Below are 12,386 nucleotides of genomic sequence, written 5' to 3'. Positions count from 1 at the left end.
ACCATACCCAGCTCCTGTGATTTTAGAGTGTATTTGTAATACGTCATCTACACGTAAACGACAGAGCCCGTCTGTAAGACCGAGGGCCTCACTAAACGCTCCGAGGAGCTGACCGCAGTGAAGAACACCCGGGAAGGAACACACCGGACAAGTTGGAAAGTAAAACAGACCTTTATTAGTCTGGCCAGATGGCACTCCCAAAGCAAACTAGCTTAGAGAGGCAACTGGCTCTGAGCCCGAGGCTGTTTTTATAGGGGGTTGCAGGGGAAGTTAGCAAGAGAAAAAAAATGTTGATGGTCAAAAGATGTTTGTAGATTGTCTTATAGATAGCTGTATCCGGAAGGAACATCGGTTTCGGACAAACAAGGAGTCAAACAAGGGTAATTCACTTAGGAACTCTATGTTTGTTACAGATTTTATCTAGTGTCCCAGAACTAACAAGCACATTTTAACTATTAACTCACAATCAGTCACTATGTTGGGGCTGGGGGAGCTTTTATGGTTACAGAGTTATGTAGTCCCACACGTCCTGTTAAACAGGACTTCAGTTCCCAAAAGACTCAAGTCAAGCAAATGCAGAATGGGATTCTGGGATGGCTGGACCGCCGGCCAGTACATAACCTGGGATCTGTGGTACCCACACCACCCAAACAGCACCACCTCAGGCATCCTCACCTGGTGTGTCACGTGCTTGGCCACTATCTGTCCTTGCTTCTGAGCCTTCTGAAACTCTTGGCCAACACATGACACAGGAACACTTCTCAATTTCATGTGCTGATTGCTCCGCTTCTAGGCCAAAATTGTGATTTTATGAAGACGTTTCATCTGCTCCACGATCCTCTTTTCTACATCCTTGTTAGACCTTCTTCTCTGAAGTCTTCTCCTTTCCTTTTTCTTCCCATACCTGGCTCTTCTCATCAGTCTCCCTTCTTTTCCTCTTCTGTCTTTTCTTCTTTATCAGCACTATGTATTTTTTTTTTTATAATTTCCTTGCCCATGCAGCGTAGTGGCCTAGAAGTAAGCTCTTCAGATTCTCCTTCTTCATTCATGTGGTGCTCTTCTAGCTCACCAGGTATTAATGAAAATAAAAAAATTATTCTCCATGGATCCTGCAAACGGTGGCCAATGAAGAGTCCCCCCCTGCTACCATGCTGCACCGACATACGGAGCCAAGACAACTGCTCACTGGGGGAAAAAATACCTGCTCCAACAATCAAACCTGAGACCTAAGAATCATACCTGAGATCTTTCCATTTTGCACCTCATTCTCCTTTTCTTTACTTTTATTTTTCTACTTGAAGCCCTGAGAATAAAACTGAATTGCTCATCTTCTGGGAGGAAAATATTATTCTTTGTAAATAATAAAAAGTAGCTACAGAACAGTTTTAAACTCTTCCAAGTTAGCCTTACACCAGTAACCACACTTCTGAAAGCCACCCAATCAGCACCAGACATTCTCCCAACTCTGCATGGTCTTGTGTGCTAGGCTATTCATAAGCACTCCTGCTTCTAAGTCTGCAGCTCCTAAACTACAGGCTTCCCGAAACGCTCCATAGACTCTCATTTATGGAAACTGTGTCCTGTAAGCACAGTGCCTCTTCCCACCAGCTGCTCTGCCTAGCAAGCTTTCAGCTTCATATATAGAGTGGTGGCCTCGCCCTTCAAAATTTGGATTCCCCACCGAGGTCATCTTGCAGACTTGCTTGGGAGAGTTCTGGGAGATCCCAGACCAGCAGGCTTCCCCTGCTCAACTTGGTCTTCTTGATCCAGTGCCAACTGAATTTGTCTCAACAACAATGTGCTCTCTGACCTGTTTCATTAAACTCTTACTTCTGAATTTATCATCTTTAAAGATGGATATGCAATTAGATATAAAGTAGCTAGATATTTGGGGTTGGAAGTGCAGCATTTAGCAAATATTCTCTCCATTTATGTGCTTATTTTCCCACTACTTTATGGACTCTCACTTTTCCTTTGTGTATTTTTTTTAAAGTCTTGCTTTGTATGTTTGTTTCTGACTTTCCTATGCTTTCTGAATCTTAGATGATGGTGAACCCAAGCAAATAGATGAAGACAAAGGTCTAACAAGTCCCCAACCCAAGTTAACCCCCCACACTAGTGGATATAGGACCATCGGACAATAGGAAATTGTGCAGATATTTGGTCACATGTTGTCATGGCTCCCTCACCAAAACCTTCATGAAGGCATTTGGTGTCTTGTCAATTTGTAAAAGAAAATCAGTTTTGCTTAGTCCATGATCTGGAGCCAATTCTTATCATGGAATCAAACATTTGTATCCTCTGTAGTCTCTGTTTGGCTAATGAACCCCAGTACTTCATGCATGCATGATCAACACAATAGCTAGTCACACTTCCAAATGAATGCAGCGCCTCTTTGGTGGTTGTCATGGGATTGTCTTTGTCAAAGCCACAGTCTCTTCTTAAGACATTTACACATCTTCTATGTATTCTGTCACTCTAACCCTTGCACTTAACAAATGGCAAAATTTCACTAATGATGGCTTTGGGTAACAGTGGGGTACTTTTCACACGTAAAAAGTAACACAGTTGATAAGTATCTCTATTATTATAAAGAAGGGGGGAATCTCCAACAATTCCCATATTCCAGCTAGTAAATGTTACTTTTAGAGCACTGAGGAACATTCCTATAATAATATATCTATAAATGTACTAGATAGAGGTTCTATTTTGCAAATGGAACTACTGGATTCAATGTATGTGTGGTGGATTGACTAATGTAATTGACTTGTAATCCCCAGCTGAACTGAATCAGCTGGTCTAGGTGTGAAAGACCCACCTGAGTATTGTTACCAATAGCCATAAAAAGAGAACTGGAGAGGAAGATCTTGGCCTGTTGATTTGCTGGGAGAAGCTTACTGCAGATGGTTTTCCTGATGCAAACTAGGATGTTCTTATCAGAGGAGGAGCTCAGGGCCTCACTGTCACTGGGAATGGTTGCTGTTTCTGAAGGACCCTTGTTAGCAAGACAGACTCCATATTGTTGCTTGATCCACATGCCTGCCCTTTAGATGAACTCAAAAGGAGGAAGCTTAGAAACTTCCTCCCCTTAGAGAGTCTCTTAGAAACAACAATTAATCAATGATTGTTTTACAAATGTTCTAACAGCAGGATGTTCCACTTCTGTACCTTTTGCTTGCTTTACTAGTTCTATCCCATAGGGGGGCCTAGAAACTGCTGGCCTCAAAGGTGTATAAAACATGTTTGTCAACCCTCAGTCGAGGCTCAAGTCCGATGCTCAGCTCGGGTCCTGGCCGGTAATAAACTCCTGTGTGGATTTAATATTGGTCTCTGGTTGGTTCTCTCTCACTGGGTACAACAGTTTCCATCAGGGGAGCTCTAATCTTCACTGTGAGCGACACTTCCTGGCTCCAATGTGGATCCTTCAGCTTGGCGGCAGAAATCCTTCATCTCACCAGCGTAGATTTTCTGGCTTCCACCACTGGCCTTTGGACCTTCCAGGTGCAGATCCTTAATATGGACAAACATGAGACATTGCCATGGGCTCTAGGCCACTGGCTGGACTTCAGGAGGACATTGCCTTGGACTCTAGGCCTTCAGGGGGACTTATGTGGGAAACTGCTGGGATCTAGACCCTCTGTTGAATCCTTTGGGCTTCTAGGGTGTGGTTAATCACTTGCACTGTTTTGCATTGGACTCTTTGGGTAATTATCATAAAATAACCTTACAAGTTATGTGTCCTGTATTTAATGTATTCCCTTGCCAAATCTGGCTGACTACAACAGTACAGAAGGACCAATTTTAGAAGTTCTTGAAATTATCCTACATGTGATCAATTTATAGTTGATTTGAATTTTAGTACATCTATACTGAGTCAAGATCAGCAAACAATAAAAAGAATAGGTACACACCTCTTCCCTGTAGCACCTAATCCAATTACTGTAATCTCTTCAGATTCATCTAAAGGCAAATTCTTTCCTTTAATGCATTTATGTTCTGTTTTTGTTTGATGTTCATTTTATATTAGTTGCTTGAGACAATCAATAATTCATCTGGACAATATTTTCTATGGATTTTGCTAATCCCTGTTGTGGCAGGCAGAATTTACAGATGGTTCCTGAAGATTTCCTTCCCTAATCCTAGAAAGTATGAACATAATGAGATATTCCTCCCATGCTTGGGTGAGTTTATACAGCACAGTTGACCTTTAAAAAGGGAGATCATTGGTGTGGGCTTGTTCTAATCACACAAGCACTTTAAACGCATATAACGTTTTCCATCTGGCAGCAGACGAGGAAATCAGAATTCAGAGCATGAGGAGATTCCACACACTTGTTTCCTTGGGGATGTCAAAGAATGGGGGCTTCTGGGAGCCAAGAGTGAGTGCTGGGCAATAACCATCAATAAAGCTGTGACCTCCGTCCTACAACCACACACAGCTGGATTCAGTCAACAACCTGGACCAGTTTGGCTGCAAAACGTTCAGATAAGTGCTCAGCCTGGCTCATATGGTGGTTTCAGCCTTGTGGAACTTCAAGCAGAAAATTAAATGGAGCCTGCCCAGAATTCTGATCTGTGAAAGGAACCTATGATAAGAAATGGGTATAGGGTGAAACACTGTATTTGTGGTAATTTGTTAGTTGGCAATGAAAAAAAACAAGACAATCATCCTCTCTCAAGATTTGAGTAAGACCTAAGGGATGTAAAATTCATATCTGCATCCTCTGTAATCCAATATATACGTGACCTCTCTTCTGTGCCATAGACTTGGATACCTCTTAGTCTAGGTATTGATCTGGCCAATCAAGGACACAAAGCTTGTAAGAAAAAATTTGAATTTTGTAAAAGAAAAAAGGGGAAGGGTTTACTATATTGGCTGAAGAAAAGATATTATATGTAAAGAGATGTTACAAAGTATCCACCATCAAAGGCCCCATTGCTAAGAGTCATATCTTACATAGCTGCCTCAAAGCAACTGCAGGTGACTGTGTTCTCCCAGGCTTTTTGTGATTTTGGACTTGAAACATCTCCATATGGTACTGCACGAAGTACAAATCTATTGCTGGTTGAAAGCATTCAACCATTTGCTGTCATTTTACTAATTAATCATTAAATATCATTACTACTTCTATAGCCTTCCACAGACATAACACTCTCCCCTAGCAGCTGTATAACTCTTACTCAATGCAGGGGGGTCCTAGAATTTTATTTCCCATGTCATTTCCCAGAAAAGGTAGTTTGGATGTGGGCAATATGGATGGTCCATCCCTCTTGTACCTTTGGAGAAGAGACTTCCTAGAAGGGAAACTGAAAATTGAAAGTCCCTTTGCTCTTAGAGAAATTCATTATTCTTTGGCTATATTAAAAAGAAACAACACAATCATTCCAGTTAATCAATGATAGGTTCAACCCAGTACATGGTCCTCTGAAAGGTGGCCAACTGCCACATTCCCGATTCTGCCAGTCAGTCAATAAGTAAGCACCACGCTCTGGTTACCTTGCTTTCCCTGCCAAAGGTCAGCCAGTTTCTACACAAGCCCACTTCTGAAGGCCACCGACCCTGAGCTCCAGACATGCTGTGCAGAAAAACTGTGACTCACAAGTACAGCTGGTCTTTGCTTTAAAAAACAATGAATTCAATCTTCTGCTTGATATTAAGAAGTAGTCTCTTCTGTTAATTGTACACACACATTCATTGCTACACCAGGAACATTTTAGTGCTTCTCTTTCACTCTCTGGACTTTCTATCCCTGACATTTCTTACCCCCATAAATATTCGTGTTTTTCTCCTTGAGAGATGCATTATGGATTCTCACATTGCCTCTGGGTTCACCTTTTCTAGCTCTATTCTAGTTACCTCCTACCCACATGGTAGCTTGCCTTCAAATTTTCTAACTCCTTATGATGTTTTTCTCTTCTCTCCTAAGCATTCTTCATTTGCTAAATAAAATCTTTTTCCATTGAATCCTGGTAGAATCCTCTGGGTTTCCACTTTGGACTCAGACCATGGACTCAGCCCTAAGCCATGGCCACTCAGAGAACTAGAGGCCCATGTGGCATCATCCAGGAACCTAATCTCTGCTCTTCCTGTCCTTCTTGTGACTTACAACATGCCTGTATCTTACACCCTTTTGTGTCTCTAGCTTCTCAAAACATTAACAATTTGCCTACCAAAATCTTAAGGTTCTTGAGGATAAAGGGTAACATAATTATCAAAATACTCTGAAAAAACACTGTATGGTCCAGCGACATAATGGAGAATATTGGTCAACCATGGCATTTGGCTTCAGAAATGGTTCATCTGAATTCTGTCAATTAGGACAGTACTGTTTTTTTGAATGCTTTTTCAAGTTTGCGACAAAATGATAAAAATAATTGTCAGGTGAATGTTAAACTTTTTCATTTTCCTAAAATATAAGGAATAAGAATAACAATTGTTATATGAATTCAAATAACAGTGACAATATGTATGGAAAAAACAAGTGTGCTCTGCCATCCTAGTGTACTTCTACTATAACTGAACATATGAATACAAGACCTAACATTAAACCAGACGCTAACCATAGGGTTTCTCGAGGGTTTTCTTCTCCTTGAATTTCTCCCAAAGCCATGAGTAAAAGTGAAGAGCAGAATTCAAGGAGTAACCAGATGTTTTCACAGTAAATCCACCGGGAAACTCCTGCTCAGAATTCAGCCTCCGATACCCTGCAGCCCACACAGTCCTTGCCCGTTACCTCACCCTGGTCTTGGTGGGCGATCAAGGCTCCCTGAGGCTCTTCTCCATCACACATTCATAAACAAGGTCTGTTACCTTCCGCAGAGCAGAATGAAATCCCTGAAGGCCTCAGTGTGACCAAGGGAAGTCCTAGCAGGACAGCCCACCCCAAGACAATCAGGCAGCTCAAGCAAGTGCCAGGGGGATGGCCCTGTCCCCAGACCTTCCTGCCTTTGCATCCCCCTGATGTGGAGCCTGACAACTCCCATAAGTCCACCCACCTTGCTTTCTCCCAGACACCTCATTGTCTCTATTCCTGACCTTTCCATGGACTCTATACCTTTCTTCTGTCTGGTATGTGAAGGGACTGTGGGAGAATGGGAAGGTAAAGGAGAGATCTTCCTTTCTACAGACAGGAAAACAAAGATTCGTTGGTTGATTGAGACTAGAAGGCACGGTTACCTTCTTGGTTGTCACATGGTTCTTGGCTGGGAGCCTCCTCTGCTGCTTCTCCATTCATCTGGGGAGCTTCAGGATCACAGGACACTGAAGAGAAACAAAGACAAAGTGGACCATGCAGAAGGACCCAGAAACACATCTTGGTGCTCTCAGGTGGAGCCAAGAAGTTCAGAGAAAAGAAGGGGTGTGTGGGGGTCAAAATCACAGTATAGCGTCTTTAGCAGAAAGAGTGAAAAGCAAAAAAGACCGCCTTTTCTTGGTCCTTACTCCTCCAATACACAAATGTGCCCGCATATCCTGCTGATAAGGGTCATGCTGTTCCAAACAGAATTCACAAGAACTTTTCCTTGTGTTTCCCCCAAAAGGTCAAGGCAAATGCAAAGAACTCCGTCTGTGAACTGGCTAGACTCAGCAGAGTCTGCTCAGGATGCACCCAGCAGCACACCCTGGGTTGGGCCACTGCCATCCTGACGCCCAGGGCTGGAAATGCTCCCCTCACAATGGAGGGCTGTTTGGCCATAAAGAAGGTTAAATTTGAGTCATTAGTAAGAAAATGGATGGAACTTGAGACCGTAATAGTGATTGAAATAAATCAGACACAGAAGGTTAAATATTGCATGGTTTCTCTAATATGAGAGACCCAGAATATGAATAATTTATTTTTTTTCCATTAAGTTTATTGGTACATTATAGGTATACAATTCAGTTACGTTCATCATTGGGATCTTGTACCTTTATATGAGTATCTTGGTTCTTATTGTTTCCCCATTCCCCTGCCCTCCCTTCACCCCCTCCACCCTTCCCTATTTGCAAAGATTTTGTTTCCATTTTTTTCCTTTTCTCATATTTTTTCTTTTCCCTTCTTTCCTTTCCCCTCCCACTTTCTCTAATCCTTTAGACCATTTCTTCCTATTACACAGTATCAATTATACATTTTTAAAATTACAATATCAAGATCTAGGAGCCATTACCACAGATTTTACAGAATTTAAAAGGATATAGAAAGCATATTGCAAAAATCTGTTTTGAAATAAATTTGACAGTACCTTGGAAATACCTTGGAAATACCTTGGAAGACAAATTAGTAAAACTGACTCTGGAAGAAATATAAAATTTGAATAGCACCTATTAAAGAAAGTATATTCCTAGCATGAAAAACTACCTATATGACAACAGGCTCATATACATTTTAACTGACAAATTATATCAAACATTTAAAGCAGAAAAAAGAAGGAACACTTCTTCCCTCATTTTAGGAACTCAACATTGTGCTAATATTAAAACTGGATAAAGGTAATAGAAGAGAAAAGTATGAACATAAATAAAAATTTGTTTAACAAAACAAACAATTAGAAGTCCAATCTGGTAGTATGTAGTAAGTGGTTTTATTACAGGGATGGCAGTGTTGGTTCAGCATTGGAAGATCCACCCCCATAAGTTATCATTTTAACAAAGGGAAAGCAAAAGCCATATGATCCTATCAGTAGTTGCAGAAAAAGTATTGGACTACATTCTACAGCTGTTCATGGTAAAAGCTATCAGGAGACCAGAAGTAGAGCAGAACCTTCTCAACAGATAAAAGACACGTACTCCATACTTCCAGCAAAAACACCTTATATGAATGGAAAAGATATAATCCTTTCTCCCTAAGGCGGGGGAACAAGGGCAGATATGCCTACTCTTCATCTGTCCATTAAACTTTGAAACACAGGCTCAAATCAAAATAGTCTGGCAATAAAAATAAACAAATAGCATAGGATTGGCAAGGTAGAAGTAAAATCTTTGTATGTAGATGAAATGATTATGTCAGAGAAAATACTAAGAAATCTCTAGGAGCCCCTAGAACTTGTATTTGAATTTAGCAGGATTAGAAAACACAAGGTATATATAAAAATTCAGATCTATGTATACTTGGATATTGAAATTTAAAAGTTATGTAGGAGTAGAAAGGACCTGGAAAAGTAAAAAGAAAAGAAAAAAATAACACTGTTGGAAGACATTTATTACCTAATTTTAAGACTTCTTCTAAAGCTACAGTAATCAAGGCAGTGTTGGTATAAGGAAAGACATATAGATCAATGGAATAAAACAGAATCTAGAAATAGAATCACACATATATTGTCCACTGATTTTTTTTTTTTTTTTTTTGGTACCAGGGATCGAACTTTGAACCTTGTGCTTGTGAGGCAGGCAGTGGAACCACTGAGCTAAATCTCCAGCCCCTGTCCACTGATTTTTGAAAGATTATTTAACATTAACATTTTACAGAACATAAACTCAACTCAAGAACAGAGGAAAAGATAATGTTTTCAACAAATGGTACTAGAACACCTGTATCCATATGTAAAATATTAACCTCAACCCTTTATTTCCATACATAAAAGTAACTTGAAAGGATCTATGAACCTAAATATGAAAGACTAAAAGTATAAAACTTTAAGAAGAAATTATAAGGGAAAATGTTCATGAATTTAGGGTAGGCAAGAATTTCCTAGGATACAAAAAACATGATGTATAAAAGAAAAAAATTGATAAATGAGATTCTATCAAAATTTAGAACTTTAAAAAGACATCATTAAGAAAATGAAAAGTAGTCCTTAACCAGAATATATTTATAATACATATAACCTATGACCAGAATATATAAAGAGCTCTTACAGTTCATTAATAGACAACCCAATTAAAAAGTAGATACAAGAAAATGATAAATAGCCAGTACAGCACAAGGAAAGGTGTGCAACACTAGAATCAGAAAAAGACTAATCAATACAATAACAAGATTGTATTATACACTTATTAGGGAGATTAAGTTAAAGGTAAACAAATGTCAGCTTAGGTGTGAACCAGCTAGAACTTTCTAATACTGCTAATGTGAATGTAAAGTGATAAAACCATTTTGGAAAACAATATAGAAATTTCTTGTATTACTGTTAAGAACCAACAGTTCTGTTAAATTTTTACTTAAGAGAAATGAAAATACATGTTTGCAATAGATTTGTACATACAGCTTGACTGTCCCTTATCTGAAATTCTTGGGACCAGAAGTGTTTCAGATTTTGAAATCCACTTGATTAGCAAAGAGGATAGCTACTCCTGCTTTTTTTCAGGTTCCTGTCACATGGAGTATTGTTTTCCACCCTTTAACTTTCAGTCTATGAGTTTCTTTTTAAATTAAGTGTGTTTTTTGTATGAAGCATATTGTTGGATCTTGCTTCTTGACCCATTCTGCCAGTCTATTTCTTTTGATTGGTGAATTGAGACCATTAACATTGATGGTTATAACTGATACATATTGACTTACCATTGTCATAACTTTCTTTTTGTTGGATTCTCCCCTTTTGCATTTAATTTCTTGTCATGCCCAACAGATTCATTCTGCTGGGCTTCCTGGGGTTGTGATCCTCATTATCTTTTCCTAGAATATTGTCTAAAATGTGTTGGAGTGCTGGTTTGGTATTCATGAAGTTCCTGAGGTACTCTTTATCATGAAAGTATCTTATTTCTCCACCAATTTTGAAAGATAGTATTGCAGGGTACATCAATCTGGGTTGGAGGCTGTTTTCCTTTAGGGCTTGAAATATGTCACTCCAAGCTCTTCTTGCCTTGAAGATTTGCACTGAGAAGTCTGCTGTGATTCTGATGGGCTTTCCTTTGTATGTGATTTGTTTCTTTTCTCTCACTGCTTCTAGAATTTTGTTATTCTGTTGGGTTTCTGGAATCCTAACTATTATATGCCTATGTGTAGATTTTTTTTTATCAAGGCTAGTTGGAGTCCTGTATGCCTCACTTATCTCTATGTCAAGTTCTTTTCCCCTGCTTGGGAAGTTTTCTGCCATCACTTCTGTGAACAGTTTTCTTTATGTCATCTGCACTCTCTCCTCTTTCTTCATTGAGTCCAATCAGTCTTATGTTATTCTTCTTTGCATTGTCTAGCAGCTGCTGGACTGATTTCTCATGGTCCCTTACTATTTCTTTTCTTTTTATTTTTGGTACTGGGGATCGAACTTGGGACCTTGTGCTTGTGAGGCAGGTGGCAGAACCACTGAGCTAAATCCCCAGCCCCCATCCCTTACTATTTTAAAGAAATTTTTCTTTTCCTGGTCACTAATTGGAATCTTATCTTCTATATCTGAAATTCTGTCCTCACATTGGCTCATTCTGCTGTGTAAACTTTCAATGGAGTTTTTAATCTCCTGGAAATCTGTTTGCATCTGTTTTATGGATTCCATTTGTTTCCTGTGTTGGGATTCCATCATGTTCCTCAGCTCCTCTATTTTTTTATCTGTGTCCTCTCTAGATTTATTAATCATGTCTTGCACTATGGGCACAATCTCTGCTGTTATCTGAGAAATTATTTCTGAGTTTATTTTTTGCAGATCCTCTTTTGTTGCCAGTTCTAGGTGGTTGAGTATCAGATTGTTCCATCTTGTTGCCCTTTGGGGTTGCCTTAGTTGATCTGGAAGGCTGGTTTTGAGACTTGTTTACATGTCTTCTCATTTCAACAGATGCAGCCTGCTGTGCCTTTGCTGAGGCAACTTTTTGCTCACTCAGTGGTCTTCAATTCTCAACAAACCACACAGCTGCCTTTTCTCTGCTGCTCACCAGTACACTAATTCCTGGGTTCAGAAAGGTGGCCTTCTGGATTCCTGAGCTGATCTGTTGTCTGGGTGGGCTTCTGGCTGGGGCCTGTGCACACTTGGGATGGGATCTAGGTGTGCCACTGGCTAGGGCCCATAGGTAGCTGTTGTTTGGGAGGGTCTTTGGGCAGGGGCTGTGCACCCCAGTTCCTGTTGTGTGAGCAAGCTTCTGGCTAGGGTCTCGGGCACTTACTGATGGTATTGGGGTGAACCTCTGGCTGTTGCTTGTGTGCCTGTGCAGCTCTTTTTAGGTGGGCCCTTGGCTTGGGCCAGTGTGCCCCAGCCTCTGGGGTCAGGGCGGGGCCCTGGCTGGGATCTGCTTGCAGCTGAGCTGCTCTGGTCCACACCACTGCTCCCCAACTAAGGTGGTCTGGTGTGCCTTTATTGCAGAGATTTTCTTCACTTTTCATGTGGGCTTTAATTTTCATCAAGGGGCCTCATAGAGGCCCTCTTTCTGTTGTTCACTCCCATTCTATCTTCTCATGCTCAGAACAATGTCCTTTATGACCCCTTCAACTCTGCGGTGTGGATGTAGGTAATGGCACAGTGGGATGGGGGGTGGGGGGTGCTGGCGC

General features: G+C 40.5%; 1 protein-coding gene across 1 annotated transcript in view; it reads right to left on the bottom strand.

Annotated features, from left to right (window-relative positions):
• Window positions 1-12,386, bottom strand: part of LOC101725789 (nuclear body protein SP140-like protein) — a 44,771-nt gene that overhangs the window by 21,255 nt on the left and 11,130 nt on the right. The window contains 1 exon segment of the mRNA XM_087209311.1: window positions 7,178-7,261. Within this exon segment, the coding sequence (XP_087065437.1) occupies window positions 7,178-7,261 (84 nt within the window).

Source organism: Heterocephalus glaber, unplaced genomic scaffold (genome assembly GCF_053883595.1).
Source record: "Heterocephalus glaber isolate CG9 unplaced genomic scaffold, H.glaber_assembly_v1.0 deba00001004, whole genome shotgun sequence".
NCBI classification, from domain to species: Eukaryota; Metazoa; Chordata; class Mammalia; order Rodentia; family Bathyergidae; genus Heterocephalus; species Heterocephalus glaber.
This window is presented reverse-complemented; position numbering and strand designations above follow the sequence as displayed.